The following is an 18,810-nucleotide window of genomic DNA, read 5'->3' as shown; positions in this document are numbered from 1 at the left end:
ATTCTGATTTGATGAGCTCAAGTAGGAGAGATTACTATTTAAACAACAATCTTCGCTGTCCAATGAAGTGGCAAGGGGAATAATCAAAGAACACAAAACACAGAAGGATATTATCTTAATTGTAAGATTAGCTGATATATTTCCCTAGTGGGAGATCTCTTTCAAAAGAATAGCATTTTCTTAAAGGTAACTTAAGAGACTGACTCTAACTCAGAAAGCTTAATTCAGCCAAAAACATCAGACTTCTGGTCAGCACAGGTCCTGGAAAATTGCACTTTCTGATTCCACTAAAGTGTTGCCCTTACTACAAAGTGAGTAGTCCTGCCAAAGATGAAACCATTTTCTCATACCCCCCAACACCTTCCAAACATATATTTGCTGACTTGACAGAAGGTGGAAAGTTCACGGTTATTGAATTCATCTGTGCTAATACTTGGTCCTTCCTTTCTGCTCTCTGGTAATCAGAACCACTAGTAACACCAAGCAGTGAAAGATACAAAAGAACACCTTTCCTTAACCTTGGGTATACTTCTTTAATTCCATATAAGAAAATATGGCCCAGTTCAAACATTTGCTTACTCCACTTGTGAGGAACTTCACAGAAGAGCTCCATCAGCTCACTATGATACACATGGGGCTCCAAATTAGGATGAATGAATTTTGCAAAATCTGTGTGGGCAAGTTGTGGAACAGAGCAATAATCTTAATTAAAGTATGAAAGTTATTTTCCTCTTGGCACTACTGAAGCACAGAACTAGTAAAATGTAATGGGAATGTACGGTAAGTGGGTTTCAACTGCATCTTGAAATAAGCCTCTTCTTCACGAAAGTGTAATTCAGATACAGAAACATGATTTTCCACATTAATTCTTTACTCTTTATTGTATTGCACAAAGTATTAAAACAATGCAGGGACATCACTATATTCCCTGACGTACCATCTTCTGCAGCACAGTCTCCTTTGAGCTTCCCTCTAAAATCATAAAATAACCCATTGCAAAATTTCAAAGATTTGTGTGTCAATGTCAGTAACTGAAAGGAACAAAGCTAAAGGATCAAATACGTATTTTTCATAAATGCACACAAATATACAGTTTATACAATGGCTCTCCAAAAAACATGCCAAGCAACAGCTCACTGGTGCAATTGTGTGTGTGTGTAGAATCTGAGGTGAATGTGCATAAAAACGGATTTCAGCTCATAAAATAATGCAGTGAGTGTAATTAATCTCTTTAAAAATTGGATTGTCTAAGATTGAATACGTATTGGCATAAGAGCTCACATAAGGGGCTCCAGTAACTTCAATGGCACCAGTTTGTATTGGCTACATATATTTCCCATAACAGTTGAACAGAAGAAAGCCATTCCCATTTGAACACAGAGCTATGCATTAACACTCAACAATAACAGTGCAGCCAGAATGAAAAACATTGCTAATAAAAAAAAACCCTACTATCATTCTGGGAAAGAGTTACATATTAAGTAATGCTGAACTAATTAACATTTAACCTTCACTTCATAAATCTTCTGCCTGGCACACACAGGGTCCTTGAGAACCAAAGGGTTCCTGAAAATGAATTAATTGTCCTAACTTCCAGAATCAATCCAAATATTATGTTGACGACAACTCTTGGTTCTTAGAAAACAGTTTCATTGGCTGAAAATTGTGTTGTTAAAATACCTCCTCTTGTTATCTGACATTTGCCATGTTAAAAAAATCATGGAAATTAAGTAAAAAAATAGTTTAAAGTCATTTGTTTTAGAAAAATTGTCTACTGCAAAGGGAGTTGGTTTTGTATATAAACACGCAAATCACAATCCATCTAAAGTTAAGCACACTTAAATCCCATTCATCCTCAAAAGGTGCACCCAATGCTTTACTGAGAAGTAAGGCTCACTGAGTTCAATGAGGCTTATTCCCAAAGAAGTGTGCGGAGGATTGCAGCCTCAATTGCTTAACCTTAGCTGGATGGCGCCTGTACATTTCAGTTGTGTTTGTATGAATGACTGAGGCAAAAAAGCAGCAAGTTCTATGTTTTGTTTTTGTCCATTACGTTGAGCACTTCATCCAAAAGTGATGGCCCGAGGTCAAGTTGCAAAGAAAGAAGAGGCTCTGCCAGATCTGAAAGGGAGTCTTCTGATTTAGGCTGAGTCTTGGTTAGATCACATGAAAGATGGCCATTGTCAAATAACTCCTCTGTTTGCCATTCAGCGTATTGCTCCGAAAGGCTGGATGAATGACTGTCTCTCCCATTAGTGTAATGCGATGTTGGGACGTTCCGCTCCCATGTGATGTCATCTTTGTATATTTTCCCATTCTCCAAGTGTTTGCTCTTCCCCTGCAACTTTTCTTCCATTACGGGCTCGCAGCTATGCCTGGGATTCCTTAAAGGCCCCAAAGAGTCCTGCTTTGAATTAAACGTCACCGGTGACAACAAGGGCAGCATGAGGGCTTGAGAACCACCAATGGCAGGAAGTGATATGGCATTTTTGAGGACCGGAGAAGGCGTTTCGGCAAACACAGAGTCAGAGGTGCTGTTTGCCCTGAGGAACTCATTGTGGCCTTCGCACTGGCTGGCTGTCTCTCCCTCGTTCCCAGGTAAGAGCTCATAATTCCCTTGCAGGAAGGAGATGTCTCCAAAAACATCGTGCTGTCCTTCTTTCCCGATATGAATTGTGTGGCGAAAATCACCGAGAGGTGGGCTGATCATATCAGGAGACAAAATGTCCCTCAGCTTGAATTTCTTCCCTTTCTTATTGTTGCCGGCTTTCAGGTAGATGGGTGTCTTGGCTGGCATCTTTTAGCAGTGTTTGAGCAGCGGCAGGGGGGACTTTTGGTACAAAGGAAGGAATAAAAATAGTCAGCAAGTCTGAGTAGCTCTTCTCCAGCAAATCCTTCTTGTTATCTATGCCATATTATTGACTCTGGCATTGGTTACAAAGAGGCATTCACACACCACCGCGGCTGCCTTCCCCGCCTTCCAAAATTCTGTGCCCCAGAACGTCAGTGTAAGCTTCCCTCCTCAAAGTGACACTTCGCTAGGCTTGCAAGAATCCTCACTTTCCTCCAGGACTTCAGCAACCTGCATGAGAAATAAAAGAGGTTATTATTAACTTGCTCTTCATGGTTCATTCAATCTGATATTTGCACAAAAACCCCCAAAACAAAGCAGCAACATAATTAATAGCACTCTTGACAGCTCCAGCGTGGAGATTAGCTGTATGAAGTTGCTTCCCTTCATTAAGCAGGATAAAAGGATTCCTCTAACGAGAGGCTAACCAACCTTTTCCCTGACTTTGTACATTTTGAAAGCCAGAACTCCTTAGACGTGGTTGCCAAATCCAACTCTCTTAATAAACTTACTATATTGGTTTCTCTTGGTTTTCTTATTTTGTCAATCATCTTCCATCTTAGTGCCAGGCAAAGCCCACACCTTTGAGCATTCCAGAGGCACTTCTAAACATTTGTACCAAAAAGTTCCTTCCTCACAAAAAACAGAGGTTTATAAACATAGCTTTGTGGGCCTTTGAAACTGAAGCTGGAATATCTTTGTATGTGTAGTTTGGAAGATCAAAGCTGAAATTGTTTTAACAGATGCCTACAAATTTTAGGGTTTATCTGGGCAATCAGTTCAAAGAATGCCCTTCCTTGCCCCTCAGTTTCAGTTGCATAATCTGACAAGGGTTGATTCACAGGCTAAATAGTATGATATCCAGGCTACTCATAATGGATTAGGGTTGGAATGACCTCGCTGCAATGACTAGGCTACTGCCACATATATTTGCCTTTTAAACTATAGGAGGTTATTGTTTTTGTTTGTTATTATGTTATGTATTTTTGTGTTTTTTATGTTGTAAACTGCCCTGTGATCCTTGGATGAAGGGCGGTTTGGAATTTAATAAATAAATGATGATGATAATATTTTTTTAAAGGCTATATTGTATACACCCTTGTGCATCCCAGGTGAAAAGCAGGGACCTGCACAGTTGTAGTCTCAGTTTTCACTGCGTCGAAACCAACAAGTTTACTAGTTTCAAACTTGCTCTTTGCAGGCTGAGTTGTGGTGGATTTATTTAAATAAGCTGTAGTTTAGGGTACAATCCTTTACACACATACCCGTAAGTAAACCTGTTGAACTCAATAGAACTTACTCTTAAATAAACTTGAATAGGATTGGATTTAGGGAATAATCAGGAAAAAAGGGTTCATTTAAATTTGCATTCTCTTTGCTAGAACAATGACATGTGATTTCAAAATGGTAAAGCTGATTTTGATTAAGGATTCCATCAGCTTTACCATTCTGAAATTTAATTTATTTCCTAACAGGCATGCATATTAACTGGTTGCTATAATAATTAATACAGAGATTTTTTAAAAAAACAACAACACACCAATCAATAAACACATAAATATAAAAGGTTGGGTGAAAAGAACAACAACCCTATAAATGATTTTATATTACAAACTATGTTCAACCGGGAACACAGAAATAGAATCAGTATACAAATAAAATCAATGTAGTTCCCAAGACCATTAAAGCTGAAGTCTGATTTTTTAGGGAACTATTTTCCCAATAATTTTGCTGACTAGGATTTATAAACTACAGAGTTTATAATATAGTAAAGCTTAAAAAGAAATTTACCAAATACATTCACACATAAACTGTTCCATATGAATATACAGAAAGAATAAATATAACGTAACAGCAATATATTTTAAACTTCCTTGTTTCAATATATAGGTCAATTTACTACAGGCTTCCTCAAACTTGGCCCTCCAGATGTTTTTGGCCTACAACTCCCATGATCCCTAGCTAGCAGGACCAGTGGTCAGGGATGATGGGAATTGTAGTCTCAAAACATCTGGAGGGCCGAGGTTGAGGAAGCCTGATTTACTATATAAAAGCCATCATATTTAAATACTTGTTGCATGAATAATCATAGTTAGGAGGAGAAAAAAGATAATGGGAAGTCCAGTACCTTCCACCATGCAACCTGAATTTACCAGTATGTGATCCCACCCGAAAAAACAGTGTCAACCTTAAAAGCTGCGCCAGTTTCTCAGAAGCAAGATATTTTCTCTGGTAGTTTTACTTTACACAGGAAAGCAGCCTTTAATTTGCTATTTTATATTAAGATTTCTATTTCTTTCTTACATTTATATCCCGCCTTTCCTCTGATGAGCTCAAGGTGGCATATGTGGTTTTCTTCCTCCCCATTTTATCCCTACAACAACCCTATGAGGTAGGTTAGACTGAAACTGTAACTGACCGAAACTCACCAAGTTCTAGTCCAGCACTCTTACTACTACACCACACTGGCTAATTTTGGCTGTTATTTTTTTTTAAGATGCTTCCTATCATTATTATTTTATTTTATATTAAGATAGTGAAAGCATGAAGTGGTGAGAGCTATATCACTTGCTAGTGTTATTATAGACACTATTCAATGTTTCAATTAATTTACCAAATAAAAAGAAAAGACATATGTAGACAAAAAACAACAACTTACCTTCAATTATCTTTGTAATCCTGTGGAAAATTCTGTAGCTGTGGCAGAGTGTGGTTTCTGGAAAAGAAGAGCGGAGGAGAATGAATGTTGCCTGAAAACACTCTCTTTTATACTTCTGAAATCCCATCATGCCCCTCAACTAGTCAGTTATGATTGGGTGGCTCCTGTCGTCGGCTTATCTGTAAAAATCCTGCCTGGAATTCTTGAAATGCTCCCTGAAAGAATGTGCATCAAAGTAACTTCATTTGATTGTATTAAAGCACTACCCCCCACTTTCACTGACTTAATCACCCTATAGATTGAATTACTGAGATTTCATACCTCAGTTCAGTAACTTCAAATAATCCTATAACTTCAAATAATCCTACTCAATGTGGACTTTTGTTTCTGAAACAGAATTTTCAAGCCTAAGGAATTTTGTACACATTCCTCGGGGCGTATATTTTTCAATATTCTGTTTTCCGCCTAATATCTTAGTTACTGTCTAACCTGACAATAAATTTTTTTGGTTGATTTTAAAAAAGTATTTCTGTAATCTGCCTTGTCTGAAGTGTCTTCTCCCCTCAGCACCACAGTCATATGATTTATTATTAAATCTGATGTCTTAGCCACAGCCTATGTTGGAAGAAGAAGACATTTTAATCCCTCTCTCTATTGAGAGTAGTTAAATGTTGCAAAATAAAAATGTTTGCTAAAAGAGTTCAGATGTTGCACTGTCAGGCCACTTCACATAGTCATCTATTTCTGACCATTATGTGAGAGGGGCACCATGAGCTATTTCAGTAGATTTTAATTTGAATTTAGTAAAGTTTTTACATTACATCCAACCAGCAAAATACTGTTTGGGGTACAAGGTAAAGCTGAACAAGTCCAGCACTAGCTGTCCTCGAGGGTAGGCACTTGGTTAGTGTCAAGTATATCACTTTAAAATACTGACTATAAAATTATGACAGCCATTTTAGCTTGCAGAGTTAATAAATTCCTTGAAGAGTAAATAAAAAAGGATTAAACAAGATTCATGGCAGGCAGATAAATGTCATAAATTGTATGCAAATTGATCAACTTAATAAAGGTGAAACAGAAGCATAACACACCTTTATTCTTTTAGTTTGTAGATACAGAAAAAGCATTTGACTCTATAGAATGGAAGCCTATGCTTTAAAATTTTGAAGAAATTTGGTCCAGGACTTAGACTTCTGCTGTTTTGTTGAAGCAATTTATACAAAATTGTGGGTACAATTTTGATTAATGGAATCATGCATCCCATAATACAACTGCAAAGATGTGTCAGACAGGAATGCACTTTCTTATCATTATTGTTTAATTTACATTTTGAAAATTTAGCACAACAAATCAGGGACAACAAAAACATAAAAGAGATTACCCTACCATGACCCAAATTAAAATTATGCATTATTCAGATGATACAGCATTTACATTACAAGGATGTATAGATTCAGTTAAATTTCTGAAGAATATGTTGGAGGAATGTGATAAAGTATCTTCTAGCTATGATATTAATGCAGAAAAATCAGAAATTACTTATGAATGCTGAAGAACAATATAAAGCTGATACTGAATTTTCAACAGTTTCTAGATACAAGTTAAGAAGTTGTAGATCAGTGATACCCTAACTACCCACCCCACCCCGGACCACTTGAAAATTGTTGATATGGTGTGCTAGATGCTTTATTATTTTTAAGTACATTTTGATTGTTTCCCTTATTTCTTTTATATTATATTTTTTTTGTATTCCATGGGATTCATATTGTAATACAATAAAAGACAATACAAGAAATAAGAGAAGCAACTAAAATACAACTAACATCAATACATATTTAATGTGATGGATGTGCCATCTCCTGTCTTCAGCCAGAAATCCAGACATGCTGCAGACCTGAATGAGCCACTTGGATTCTGGTTTGGGAACCTACGTTCATAGTACATAGTAATACTGTTTTCAGAAGATAAAGCTGCTTGCTCCAATTCAGTGGTAAAACATGGATTTTCTCTGGGGAAGGCACCGTGACAAAAAATATCCGATCAGAAATGGAGCTTTAAAGCCCTAGCCTGTGCCTAGAAAAGCAGCACAAAAGGATGTCTGAATGAGCCCTTAGATAAAGATAATTTGGAGAAATTTAAGCAGGGTGTGAGAAAGCGTACCAAGCTACCATTATCATGGCTAGGAAGAATGGTGGTCCTAAAGAGAGAGAAAAATACCTAAATTGGAATTTCTTTTTCTAACCCTACATATAAGGATTATACAAAAATTACACAGCAAAATCCAATCTAAAATTAAAAAGTATATACAGTGGTAAAAAGGTAAAGGTAAAGGGACCCATGACCATTAGGTCCAGTCGTGGCCGACTCTGGAGTTCCGGCGCTCATCTCGCTTTATTGGCTGAGGGAGCCGGCGTACAGCTTCCGGGTCATGTGGCCAGCATGACTAAGCCGCTTCTGGCGAACCAGAGTAGCGCACGGAAATGCCGTTTACCTTCCCGCCGGAGCGGTACCTATTTATCTACTTGCACTTTGATGTGCTTTTGAACTGCTAGGTTGGCAGGAGCAGGGACCAAGCAACGGGAGCTCACCCCGTCACAGGGATTCAAACCTCCAACCTTCTGATCGGCAAGTCCTAGGCTCTGTGGTTTAACTCACAGCGCCACCTGCGTCCATATACAGTGGTACCTCGGGTTAAGTACTTAATTCGTTCCGGAGGTCTGTTCTTAAACTGAAACTGTTCTTAACCAGAAGCACCACTTTAGCTAATGGGGCCTCCTGCTGCTGCCGTGCCGCCGCCGCACAATTTCTGTTCTCCTCCTGAAGCAAAGTTCTTAACCCGAAGTAATATTTCTGGGTTAGCGGAGTCTGTAACCTGAAGCGTATGTAACCTGAAGCATATGTAACCCGAGGTACCACTGTATTAAGAATATATGGAAGTTCAGATAGGGAGACTACATTATCTGGTGATACTCCCAGATCCATCTGTGTCACTCGAGCCTTAAGTAGCCTCAGTGGCTAGGAGGACCTTTTATGGCTGATACACCAACTGCAGCTGTTTTTGGACAGGAATAGCCTGGCCACAGTGATTCATGCATTGGGAACCTCAAGACTTGATTACTGCAATGCATTCTATGTGGGCCTTGGGCCTGGTTTGGAAGCTCCAACTGGTGCAAAATTCTGCAGCAAGACATTTGCTGGGAACAGACTACTGCCCTTAACAACATGGGTCCAGCATACCTTAAGGGCTGTCTGATCCCTTATATCTCTGCCCAATCACAGAACCTTTGGAGGAGTCTCTGTTAGAGGTCTCTCGTGGCTCAGATGCCATGTATCTACCAGCAGCTGTGCATTCAGTATTGTGGCCCCAGGTCTGTAGAACTCCCAGCTGAAATTAGGCAGGCCTTCTCCCTACTGAACTTCATATACTTGTCAAACATCTATTGCAGCAAGCATTATAAGGAAGTTACAGTATCACCCTCCTCTGTGTAATTCAGAGAACATGTTCTCACTTCCATCAGGCTTCGCTCCAGTGTGACGTCCTCGTTAGCTCTGGTCTGCTTAATGCCCTCATTTGCATCCTTTCAGCGTCAGGTAAAAACCGCTCTCTTATCCCAGGCATTTGACAGATAATGATGGATGTTCTGTTTTTTATTGATAACTGTTTTCTGCTGCTGAAGTTTTATTGTGTCTGTTTATTGATCCTAGTATTGGTTTTATTGTAATGTACTCTTTTTTGTTTTTATGCTATGCATTTGGATCTTTTGGCCACCTCATGAGAAGAGAAGACTCCCTGGAAAAGACCCTGATGTTGGGAAAGATGGAGGGCACAAGGAGAAGGGGACGACAGAGGACGAGATGGTTGGATAGTGTTCGCGAAGCTACCAGCATGAGTTTGACCAAACTGTGGGAGGCAGTGGAAGACAGAAGTGCCTGGCGTGCTCAGGTCCATGGGGTCACAAAGAGTCAGACAGGACATGACTAAACGACTAAACAACAACAACAACATTTGGATCTTAATTTTCTTTCCTGTTACATTGCTCAAAGGCTCTTTCGCAGTGAGTGGCTAAGTAAAAGAAAAAAGCACAAATAAATAAATAAGAGTATCTAAGCAGGACCGAGGAGACTTGGGTTCAAATCTTCACTCTGCCATAAAGCACGCTGAGCAGCCGTGGACTAATTAGGCTATGCTGAGAGAGACTGTCTCACAGTGTGGGTGAGATGATAAAATAGACAAAATTATTTATCTCAGCAGTGAGATTCATAGGAAATACCATGGTATATATTTTAAAAAATAATGTTTAGATCACATTTACACCCAGACATATTCTTCAAGTGTGGGTTCTCTGAAAACAAGTCAGTCAATCTACTACATCTGTTTTGGTTTTGCCTTTGCATCTAGTATGAAGTAGGATCGTGGATTAAGTTGGTTCTGTCAGCCTGCATAAATTTTGCTTTCAACCATCTCATTTTAGGAATAGAGCAACTCTAGTGGCAAAACATATTGTTCTACAATCCTGGATATCTCTTAAAAAATAAAGACAAGAGGACACGTTACATTTAGGAAAAAATGGGGGGAAAGTGAATGCAATTATCATAAATCCCGAATAAGCACGAATAAACCTGGGAGAAATTTTGGGCGTTATTTGAAGAGACCAAAGCTGTTGACGCATTGTTCCAGCCTCGAGCTTTGATCTTGATTTATCATCACATATGGCTTCCTTACCTCCCCATCTTCACTATTCTATCTTTTTTTTCTTTATTTTTAAAAATGTGGATAATGGGCTGCTGACTCAAGCCGGGCAAGGAAAGCATAGAGCAGATTTGACCTCTGTATTTAGGATTTATAGTTGCTTTACTCTGCTGCCATTTTGAAAAAAAAGTCTGCAAACAGAAAGAGAGATTACACTTGAGTCTGGATTTCCCACATTCAAACCCAGGGTAAGCCAATGTGATGCCCCTCAGATGTTTTTGGACTACAGTTCCCATCATCTTGGATGCTTGGTCATGTTGCCTGGGTCTGATGGTAGTTCAACAACATCTGGAGGGCACCGCATTGGCTATCCCTGCCCTAACTATTCTACCACACTGACTCTTAAACGATTGAGTATTTATACAGCGCTTTTTCCTAACTGCTCAAAGTGCTTCATATACCTTATCTCGGTAATCTTCACAAGCCTCCCTGTAAGACCAGTATGATTAGTTCCCAGCAAGTTTGTGGCCAAGCCAGGATTTGAACTTCTGACTTCTGTTCATAGCTCATACTCTTAACTTCTATGCTAAATGAACCCCATCTTAGTCATGGACCAGATACTGAAATTCATACTATTTAAATAGTTACTGCAGTTCACAGATACTACTAGAATTATTCTTTTCTGCTGTATTTGCTATTTTTGTTGGAAACAGGAGAAATGCAAGAAATGCGTTTTTCATGCTGAAAAAAGGAGCCGCAGAGCTTTAGTCGTGTTTCCAAGCAAAGGTTTATGTCTCCCTTTCTTCTTTCAAATGAGCAATTTTTAAGCACTATGGCCCTGGAGAGGATAGATACTATTTATTTTATAAGCTGTAAATATAGGACAATGAATATGCTACAAAAGGAACCTCTGGATATTGATCATAATGACGTTTTTGAGAATTTTGCATTATGCTGACTTTGAAATTTAAATGTTCACAAGTCAAGTCATGTAATGGCATTCTTCTTTCAGATACCAAACTGGTCAAAATGAAAGGTGTGAAATGCTTTAATCAGTTCTCAGATAATTTTGTTTGGATAGGATACACTCAAGATTTTCAGAACAAAAGAGGGTGTGTGAGCATGCAAGGATCTGAGTCATAGATGAGTCATTGATAGTGTTAAGATAAGCATTCAAGAAGAAAACAGAGCTGTTTTGGATTAAATACTTTAGGAAGGATATTGAATTCCAAAAAGACCATAGGGATCACAAGATGCGTGGATCAAAAGCCATAGGTTCTAGTCAACATAACACTAAGCTATGTTTCCATTCTTCCCCTTTCTTCCCCCTACACAACTCCTAAATCTCTTCTGGACTTTCCCCTAACCCTTTGAAGCAGATCTGAGGACTATGTGGAGTTTACCACTGTATTCGTTCTGGAGGTCTGTTCTTAACCTGAAACTGTTCTTAACTTGAGAAGAAGAAGAGTTTGGATTTGATATTCCGCCTTTCACTCCCTTTAAGGAGTCTCAAAGCGGCTAACTTTCTCCTTTCCCTTCCTCCCCCACAACAAACACTCTATGAGGTGAGTGGGGCTGAGAGACTTCAAAGAAGTGTGACTGGCCCAAGGTCACCCAGCAGCTGCATGTGGAGGAGCGGAGACGCGAACCCGGTTCCCCAGATTACGAGACTACCGCTCTTAACCACTACACCACACTGGTTCTTTAGCTAATACGGCCTCCCGCTGCTGTCGCGCCACCATCACACAATTTCTGTTCTCATCCTGAAGCAAAGTTCTTAACCTGAGGTACTATTTCTGGGTTAGCAGAGTCTGTAACCTGAAGCGTCTGTAACCTGAAGCGTCTGTAACCTGAGGTACCACAGTACTAGTGGTGATCCTTGCATATATGAGCACAACTATTTTGCTGAATACTGTCCTATGTATTTATTTATGAGATTTAAATCCCACCCTGCAAAACTTTTCCTAGAGTGGTTGTGTAAGGAAGAATCTAAGAACTAGGATCAGACAAAATCTAATTTTACATCACAGAGTCCAATGGGCTGGGGACCACTTCTTCTATAATGTTCCTCAACCAGCTTGTATTTCTTTGATTACCAGTCGTTTTTAGAAAATAAATTTGACTAAGAACTTGGTATGATAAATCTAGAAATATAAGTCTAAAAAGGAGGAGATCATAGTGGTCATTTAAAGACTTTTATTGCACGCTTTGAGCAAAGCTAAGCATTTAAAATTCCATTAATTTCGGTACTTGAGAACATTTGGATTCTGTTCTCACGGTGGCCCATTAGGTATTCAGAGACATATAGCCTCTGACACTGGAGGTAATACGTAAACATTATTACTAGTTGCTATTGATAGCCTTATCCTCCTTCAAGGTAGCTATGGTGAGAATAGCTTTCAACATATCTCCCACTGCAACCAATGGAACTGAAAAATCATTAACTTTGCCTGGATCATACCCTTAATGCTGTTAGAAGGAAGAGAGTGAATGATTGTTCGATTGATCCAACAAGAATAAGCTAAGAAACAAGGAGGTTGAGTTACAATAAAATTTAGGCAAAATGTCTATGAACACTGAAGCAAGTGACTGAACCAGAAGGCCAATTGTATGCCTTCTTGCTCCACATTTTGTGTCCCAAGTGAAACAGAATAATAGTATATGTCAGATATATCATATGTTGTTGTTGTTTAGTCGTTTAGTCGTGTCTGACTCTTTGTGACCCCATGGACCAGAGCACGCCACGCACTCCTGTTTTCCACTGCCTCCCGCAGTTTGGTCAAACTCATGCTGGTAGCTTTGAGAACACTGTCCAACCATCTCGTCCTCTGTCGTCCCCTTCTCCTTGTGCCCTCCATCTTTCCCAACATCAGGGTCTTTTCCAGGGAGTCTTCTCTTCTCATGAGGTGGCCAAAGTATTAGAGCCTCAGCTTCAGGATTTGTCCTTCCAGTGAGCACTCAGGGGTGATTTCCTTAAGAATGGATAGGTTTGATCTTCTTGCAGTCCATGGGACTCTCAAGAGTCTCCTCCAGCACCATAATTCAAAAGCATCAATTCTTCGGCAATCAGCCTTCTTTATGGTCCAGCTCTCACTTCCATACATCACAACTGGGAAAACCATAGCTTTTACTATACGGACCTTTGTTGGCAAGGTGATGTCCCTGCTTTTTAAGATATATCATATACTTTCCTTCTAATGTATTTAAAAGTGTCAGTTATCCATGCTATCGTCCTTAAGCTTTATACAACACCCCCCCCCCATATACCATGGAATTTTCTATAAGCAAAGATGAATGGCATGAAATAGCATGTATCAAATAGGATGTATGAACTGTTCTCTTGCATATATCTCACTGAAAGATTTGTGTGCAATTAATACATACTTTGGTAGGATGTTTTTTAAAATGTGGGTTATGGATATGAAAAATAAACAGGAGCAAAACGTCTTATAAGTGCTTTTTTGGGTGGGAGGTGATTTTTTCCAGTGGGCATGTGTGTTTTCATACATCCAAGTTCAAATTCAGTCTTGGGTTAAACCTGGAAAATATGGCTTTGTGATGTCTACTGATCCAACGGTAATATTTGTTCCTCCACTAAAATCACTATAAATGGTTACATAAATGGTTACTAACAGCCCATTAGTAAAGATGGACAGGAGACTAATACTCTGGGAGTGTTGTGTAAATCTGTTTGGATGTAATTTCCCAGAAACTTTTGCATAAATGCTCAGTGTGGTGCATGAATGAAGCATGAAAGCAGTCTTTGTACCATACTAAAACTGCAAACAGAAGAAATTAAAACACACCAGATCCATAGCACTGTTGAAGGCTAATGACTAGTCACACATGCATGCAGCTTACTTGATTTCTCTATACTTGATGACTGGCAACAGAATAGTGTGGCCTTTTAGATAAGGCAGTGTAAAATTTATATCACTGGGGTTTGATATGTGATGGTCATGGATGATCTTAGGTACTGGGAATCAACAATAACAATGTTAATATGAGACAGTGTGGAAAACTGCACACACAAGGGGCACTGCTGGTGCATGGCTTGTCTGAAGCAGCAAGGAACATAGGAATTGTTCTCTCTTTAACATTGCATAGTGCCAAACCTGCCAACTAAGATGTTCCCACACAGGTTTTGGATGTAGTGATGCAGCATCGTCCATCTTTGCAACTGCACAGCTGCTAGTCTACACAGTAGATACGGGAAATCATAGCATCAGTGTGGATGGATCACACAGTGCAGTAAAATGTTGTGTGTATAGATAAAAATGGTGCCCATCCCCAATTGTTGTTGTTTAGTCGTTTAGTCGTGTCTGACTATTCGTGACCCCATGGACCAGAGCACGCCAGGCACTCCTGTCTTCCACTGCCTCCCGCAGTTTGGTCAAACTCATGCTGGTAGCTTCGAGAACACTGTCCAACCATCTTGTCCTCTGTCGTCCCCTTCTCCTTGTGCCCTCCATCTTTCCCAACATCAGGGTCTTTTCCACGGAGTCTTCTCTTCTCATGAGGTGGCCAAAGTATTGGAGCCTCAGCTTCACGATCTGTCCTTCCAGTGAGCACTCAGGGCTGATTTCCTTAAGAATGGAGAGGTTTGATCTTCTTGCAGTCCATGGGACTCTCAAGAGTCTCCTCCAACACCATAATTCAAAAGCATAAATTCTTCGGCGATCAGCCTTCTTTATGTTCCCGCTCTCACTTCCATACATCACTACTGGGAAAACCATAGCTTTCACTATACGGACCTTTGTTGGCCTGTCCCCAATAGTTATTCTCAAATTTCTGACAGCACCTTAACCAAATCTAGCATACTGGTCTTTAGTTCTCTTCAAGGGTTCAAAGAACTTGCGGGGGCTTAAAGTCAGGAGAAGATACACATGCAAGCTTTGTCCTTAACATTCCCACATGGGCTTTTCTTGTTCAACTATGAAGAAAGTGCTTAAACATCTGAATCCCTTAAATGTAGGAAGTTTAATGGAATGGGGATAAGCCATCTAGCTTTATCTTCAGGAGAGGTAAGAATTTTGTGAAAAGATATGTGGCAACATTTTCAAACAAGTGATTCCACAAATGAATCATAAGGTGGTATGAGGACTCCAACATATGCCCTCTTGAATGTCTGAATAGGCTCTTGGTAACTTTGGGACGCGGGTGGCGCTGTGGGTAAAACCTCAGCGCCTAGGACTTGCCGATCGTAAGGTCGGCGGTTCGAATCCCCACAGCGGGGTGCGCTCCCATTGCTCGGTCCCAGCGCCTGCCAACCTAGCAGTTCGAAAGCACCCCGGGTACAAGTAGATAAATAGGGACCGCTTACTAGCGGGAAGGTAAACGGCGTTTCCGTGTGCTGCGCTGGCTCGCCAGGTGCAGCTTGTCACGCTGGCCACATGACCCGGAAGTGTCTGCGGACAGCGCTGGCCCCTGGCCTCTTAAAGTGAGATGGGCGCACAACCCTAGAGTCGGACATGACTGGCCCGTACGGGCAGGGGTACCTTTACCTTTAACTTTGGGGATGTTCTGTGGGAGCACAGATTTCTGGACAAGAATGTTGGGAATCGTCCCTGAAAGCATCATTACATGACCCATGAATTAAGGATGTCCTAAAACCCATTGCTGTGATAGCTTACACAAGATACCTCCCAGTGGCCTTTGAATGATTCCCCCCCATGTGCTACTGGAGCGATCTTCTTGATTTTGAGAAGCCCACCCCATAGCAAAGCTTTGCACAAAAATACGAAAACTCTATTTAAGTGCGCTAACCCCTAATGATACAAATAGGCATGATATTTATGGCCAACCTCTTCCTACTGTCATGTTAATGTTACTCAAACAATCTTAACAATTATGTAGTAAGAGCAGCTTTACTTTCTGCTGTGGCATTTTCCTATCAGTAAGCTGAAGGGAAATCCGAGGTGGCAATGACATTCTGCAGTCTTACGCATAGCTTTCGCCTCTGACTAGGAGGAGACATGCCAAGACTTGCTTCAACCTCCCTTCTAGAATCCTCCTGCACATTTAACCCTCCTTGAGGCCATCTGTGCATTAAGGGTCATTTTTTTTTTACCTTATTGCCTTGGCTCTTGTCTAGTGTAACAGGAAAACAAATGACTGTGTGTAATGTAGAACTGTGCATGGCTTTAGTTAAAAGGAAATCCTAGGAAATGCTGGATGTGGTTTGTGAAATTTGCTGGACAGCAACAATATTTGGTACGTTGCTCTCTCTGGGTCTACATGGGAATCGCTGACTACTATTCTCAAGTCATGTGCATCGGTGCAGCCCCACTAAGTCAACTGAAAAAGGTGGAGTTGTATTGTGACTTATGTTTAAGTCAACATTAGGCAGTAATAGCCACTCATTATATCCATAAGCAGGGTAGAAACAACCACACAGTTTGCCTGTTCTACAAGTTTTGGCCTGGTGTCATTTATATCAAAAGCAAAGTAAGAACGAGCACTTATATTTCAGCAGTGATGTAATTTAAGGCTTTACTTGAAAGCAAGTCCCATTGATTTTAACTAAAATACTTTTAAATAAGTATATTTAGAAGTCCTTGCAAATGAACATCCAGAAGAAAATAGGCTCCCTTCTTTCCCGCTCCCAAAGTCTGCACACTGACTAGCTAAAAGGCGGGGGGGGGGGGGGAATAAATCAGCTGTTCTAGTTTAGGAAGGCTTCCTTCTCCAGTTCATAGCCAGAGGGTGGGGTAGTTTTTATTTACCACAGGTAATCAGATGAGTTGCTATTTATAAAATGGGTTTTGGGATTTACATATCCTCCTTCAACTGAAAAGGACATTTTCCAAAATAAGAAAAAGTGTTGGTGTGATAAATTCATTAACCTTTAAATATTTCACACACAATCTCTCTTAATTTTCAGATGGTGGTATAATTAGGAGAAATGGTCTGTTGAAAAAGAGTTGTGTATTAAAATAGATGTTTTGCAGAGTGTCATCTGATCTAAGGGCACCAGCTCTGATATCATTTTAGGGCAAGGCAAAGACCTATTTACTTGCCTGGGTTTTTGAACTGAAAGCTTAACTGTGGTTTCATGCATTCCGTTGTATTTTATGGTTGGTTTTTAACTGTTTGACAATTTCTGTTTTCTGCTGTTTGTTGACTGTGCAGTATGATTATTGCTGCTGGTGTTTATTTGTTGTTGTTACCTCTGTGTTGTTGCTGCTGGCATCCCTCTATCTCGAGAGACAACAGATTATTCCCTGGTAACTCAACCTGAAAGTTTCATTGAAGGGCCACATAGAAATATTTTAAATACAAATAAATACAAAAGCAAGCCAACAATGCAGTGGGTTGTAGAAAGTGAAAAATCTTAGTGCAGTGCTTCCTTATACATGTATAAAATTATGGCTGATTGGGAGGTCTTATGCAACAGATCTCCTTCCTCCTGTCCCTTCTCTAAAACTTACATTTTTTTACTTTGCTTAAAAAGGCAGCTGGGCGCACTGTGAACCACATTGCTGGTAAGAAACCCAGCCACCACTGCCTTAACTTAGGCTTGCCATCTGTCAGGAAAATTCCTGACACGTCCTGGTTTTCCAGTGTAAAAATGGCATCGGGGGGAATTTTGCTGAAACAGCAAAATGTCAGGGAAAACCCGGATGTATGGCAACGCAATGAGAAAAGCAGCGGAAACGGCTCAGAAAGCTTAAGGAATTTTACTTTTTGAAATATGGCCTAGCCTTAACTTCCCAGATATCTATGGAAAATTTATGGAAATTTGTGTCTGTGCCTGTGTCCCAGGGCCTTTAAGTCCTTGCAATGCCATGTCTGCATTTGCTTTTGATGGACCTAGTCAGAGTCCTTAGGACTGGATAGAGAACCCTGGAAGGCAACACTGGGGGCCTAGGCAGGAGGTCCCTCACTCCTGCTCTAGGTAATACTACACCAACTCCAAAGATTTGGGTTGAGATCTGAAGTTTTAGACTCTTTTTGAAGCATAAGAAGAGTCCTGTCTCCCACTTTCTAGCAGGCCTTTGCGTAAGTGTTAATCACACAGATGTCATGTTGCACCTTCATCCAGCAGAAAAGGAGTGGGGACCTCTGTCCTGCCAAGGGATTTCTTCAAGGGTTCTGCTGGGGGTTGTAGGCCAGTAGTGAATGGGACCAAAGTCTGTGTGGGCAGTACTAGAGCCAAAAGTGCATGTTCCCCTTTTCAGTGTGACCAGAAACAAGTGCGAGGGCTGCCCCTTTCCTTCCTTCCTTCCTTCCTTCCTTTCTTTCTTTCTTTCTTTCTTTCTTTCTGCCATATTGTTTTTTCTGTCTACCAAACCCTTTCCGTTGTTTTTTCTGTTCCTTCCACCCACAGGAAACTAGGCTGCCCACCCATGCAGTAGATACATATCTACATATCACAAACACCCCCTATTTTAGGAAAATGAGACAAGCTGGGATATTGTTCTCTTTGATGTGTAACTTAATACTATCTTTCAAGCCATGCAGATGGTTCTCTCTGCCTACTGTAGGTGTGGGCTCTGCCTAACTACAACTGCCTTACTCCATTCAGCAGACTAAAATAAACAGTAATTAGACTGTGTTTCAGTCACAACATCTAAAATTGTATGCTAGACCTCCATTTTATACAGT

General features: G+C 40.3%; 1 protein-coding gene and 1 long non-coding RNA gene across 3 annotated transcripts in view; one reads left to right on the top strand and one right to left on the bottom strand.

Annotated features, from left to right (window-relative positions):
• The window catches only part of LOC310758318, a 166,206-nt gene that overhangs the window by 46,265 nt on the left and 101,131 nt on the right, over positions 1–18,810 (top strand). The window lies entirely within an intron of this gene.
• Positions 854–18,810, bottom strand: part of CDC42EP3 (CDC42 effector protein 3) — a 61,257-nt gene continuing 43,300 nt past the window's right edge. For both annotated transcript variants that reach the window (XM_083604370.1, XM_083604369.1), the window contains exons 2-3: positions 5,511–5,567; positions 854–3,082 (exon numbers count right to left, since the gene is read on the bottom strand). In XM_083604370.1, the coding sequence (XP_083460496.1) occupies positions 2,030–2,797 (768 nt within the window). In that variant the 5' untranslated portion in view covers positions 2,798–3,082; positions 5,511–5,567 and the 3' untranslated portion in view covers positions 854–2,029. The remainder of the gene's footprint in view (positions 3,083–5,510; positions 5,568–18,810) is intronic.

This window comes from Podarcis filfolensis (assembly GCF_964270895.1).
Source record: "Podarcis filfolensis genome assembly, chromosome: 3".
Lineage (NCBI taxonomy): Eukaryota > Metazoa > Chordata > Lepidosauria > Squamata > Lacertidae > Podarcis > Podarcis filfolensis.
This window is presented reverse-complemented; position numbering and strand designations above follow the sequence as displayed.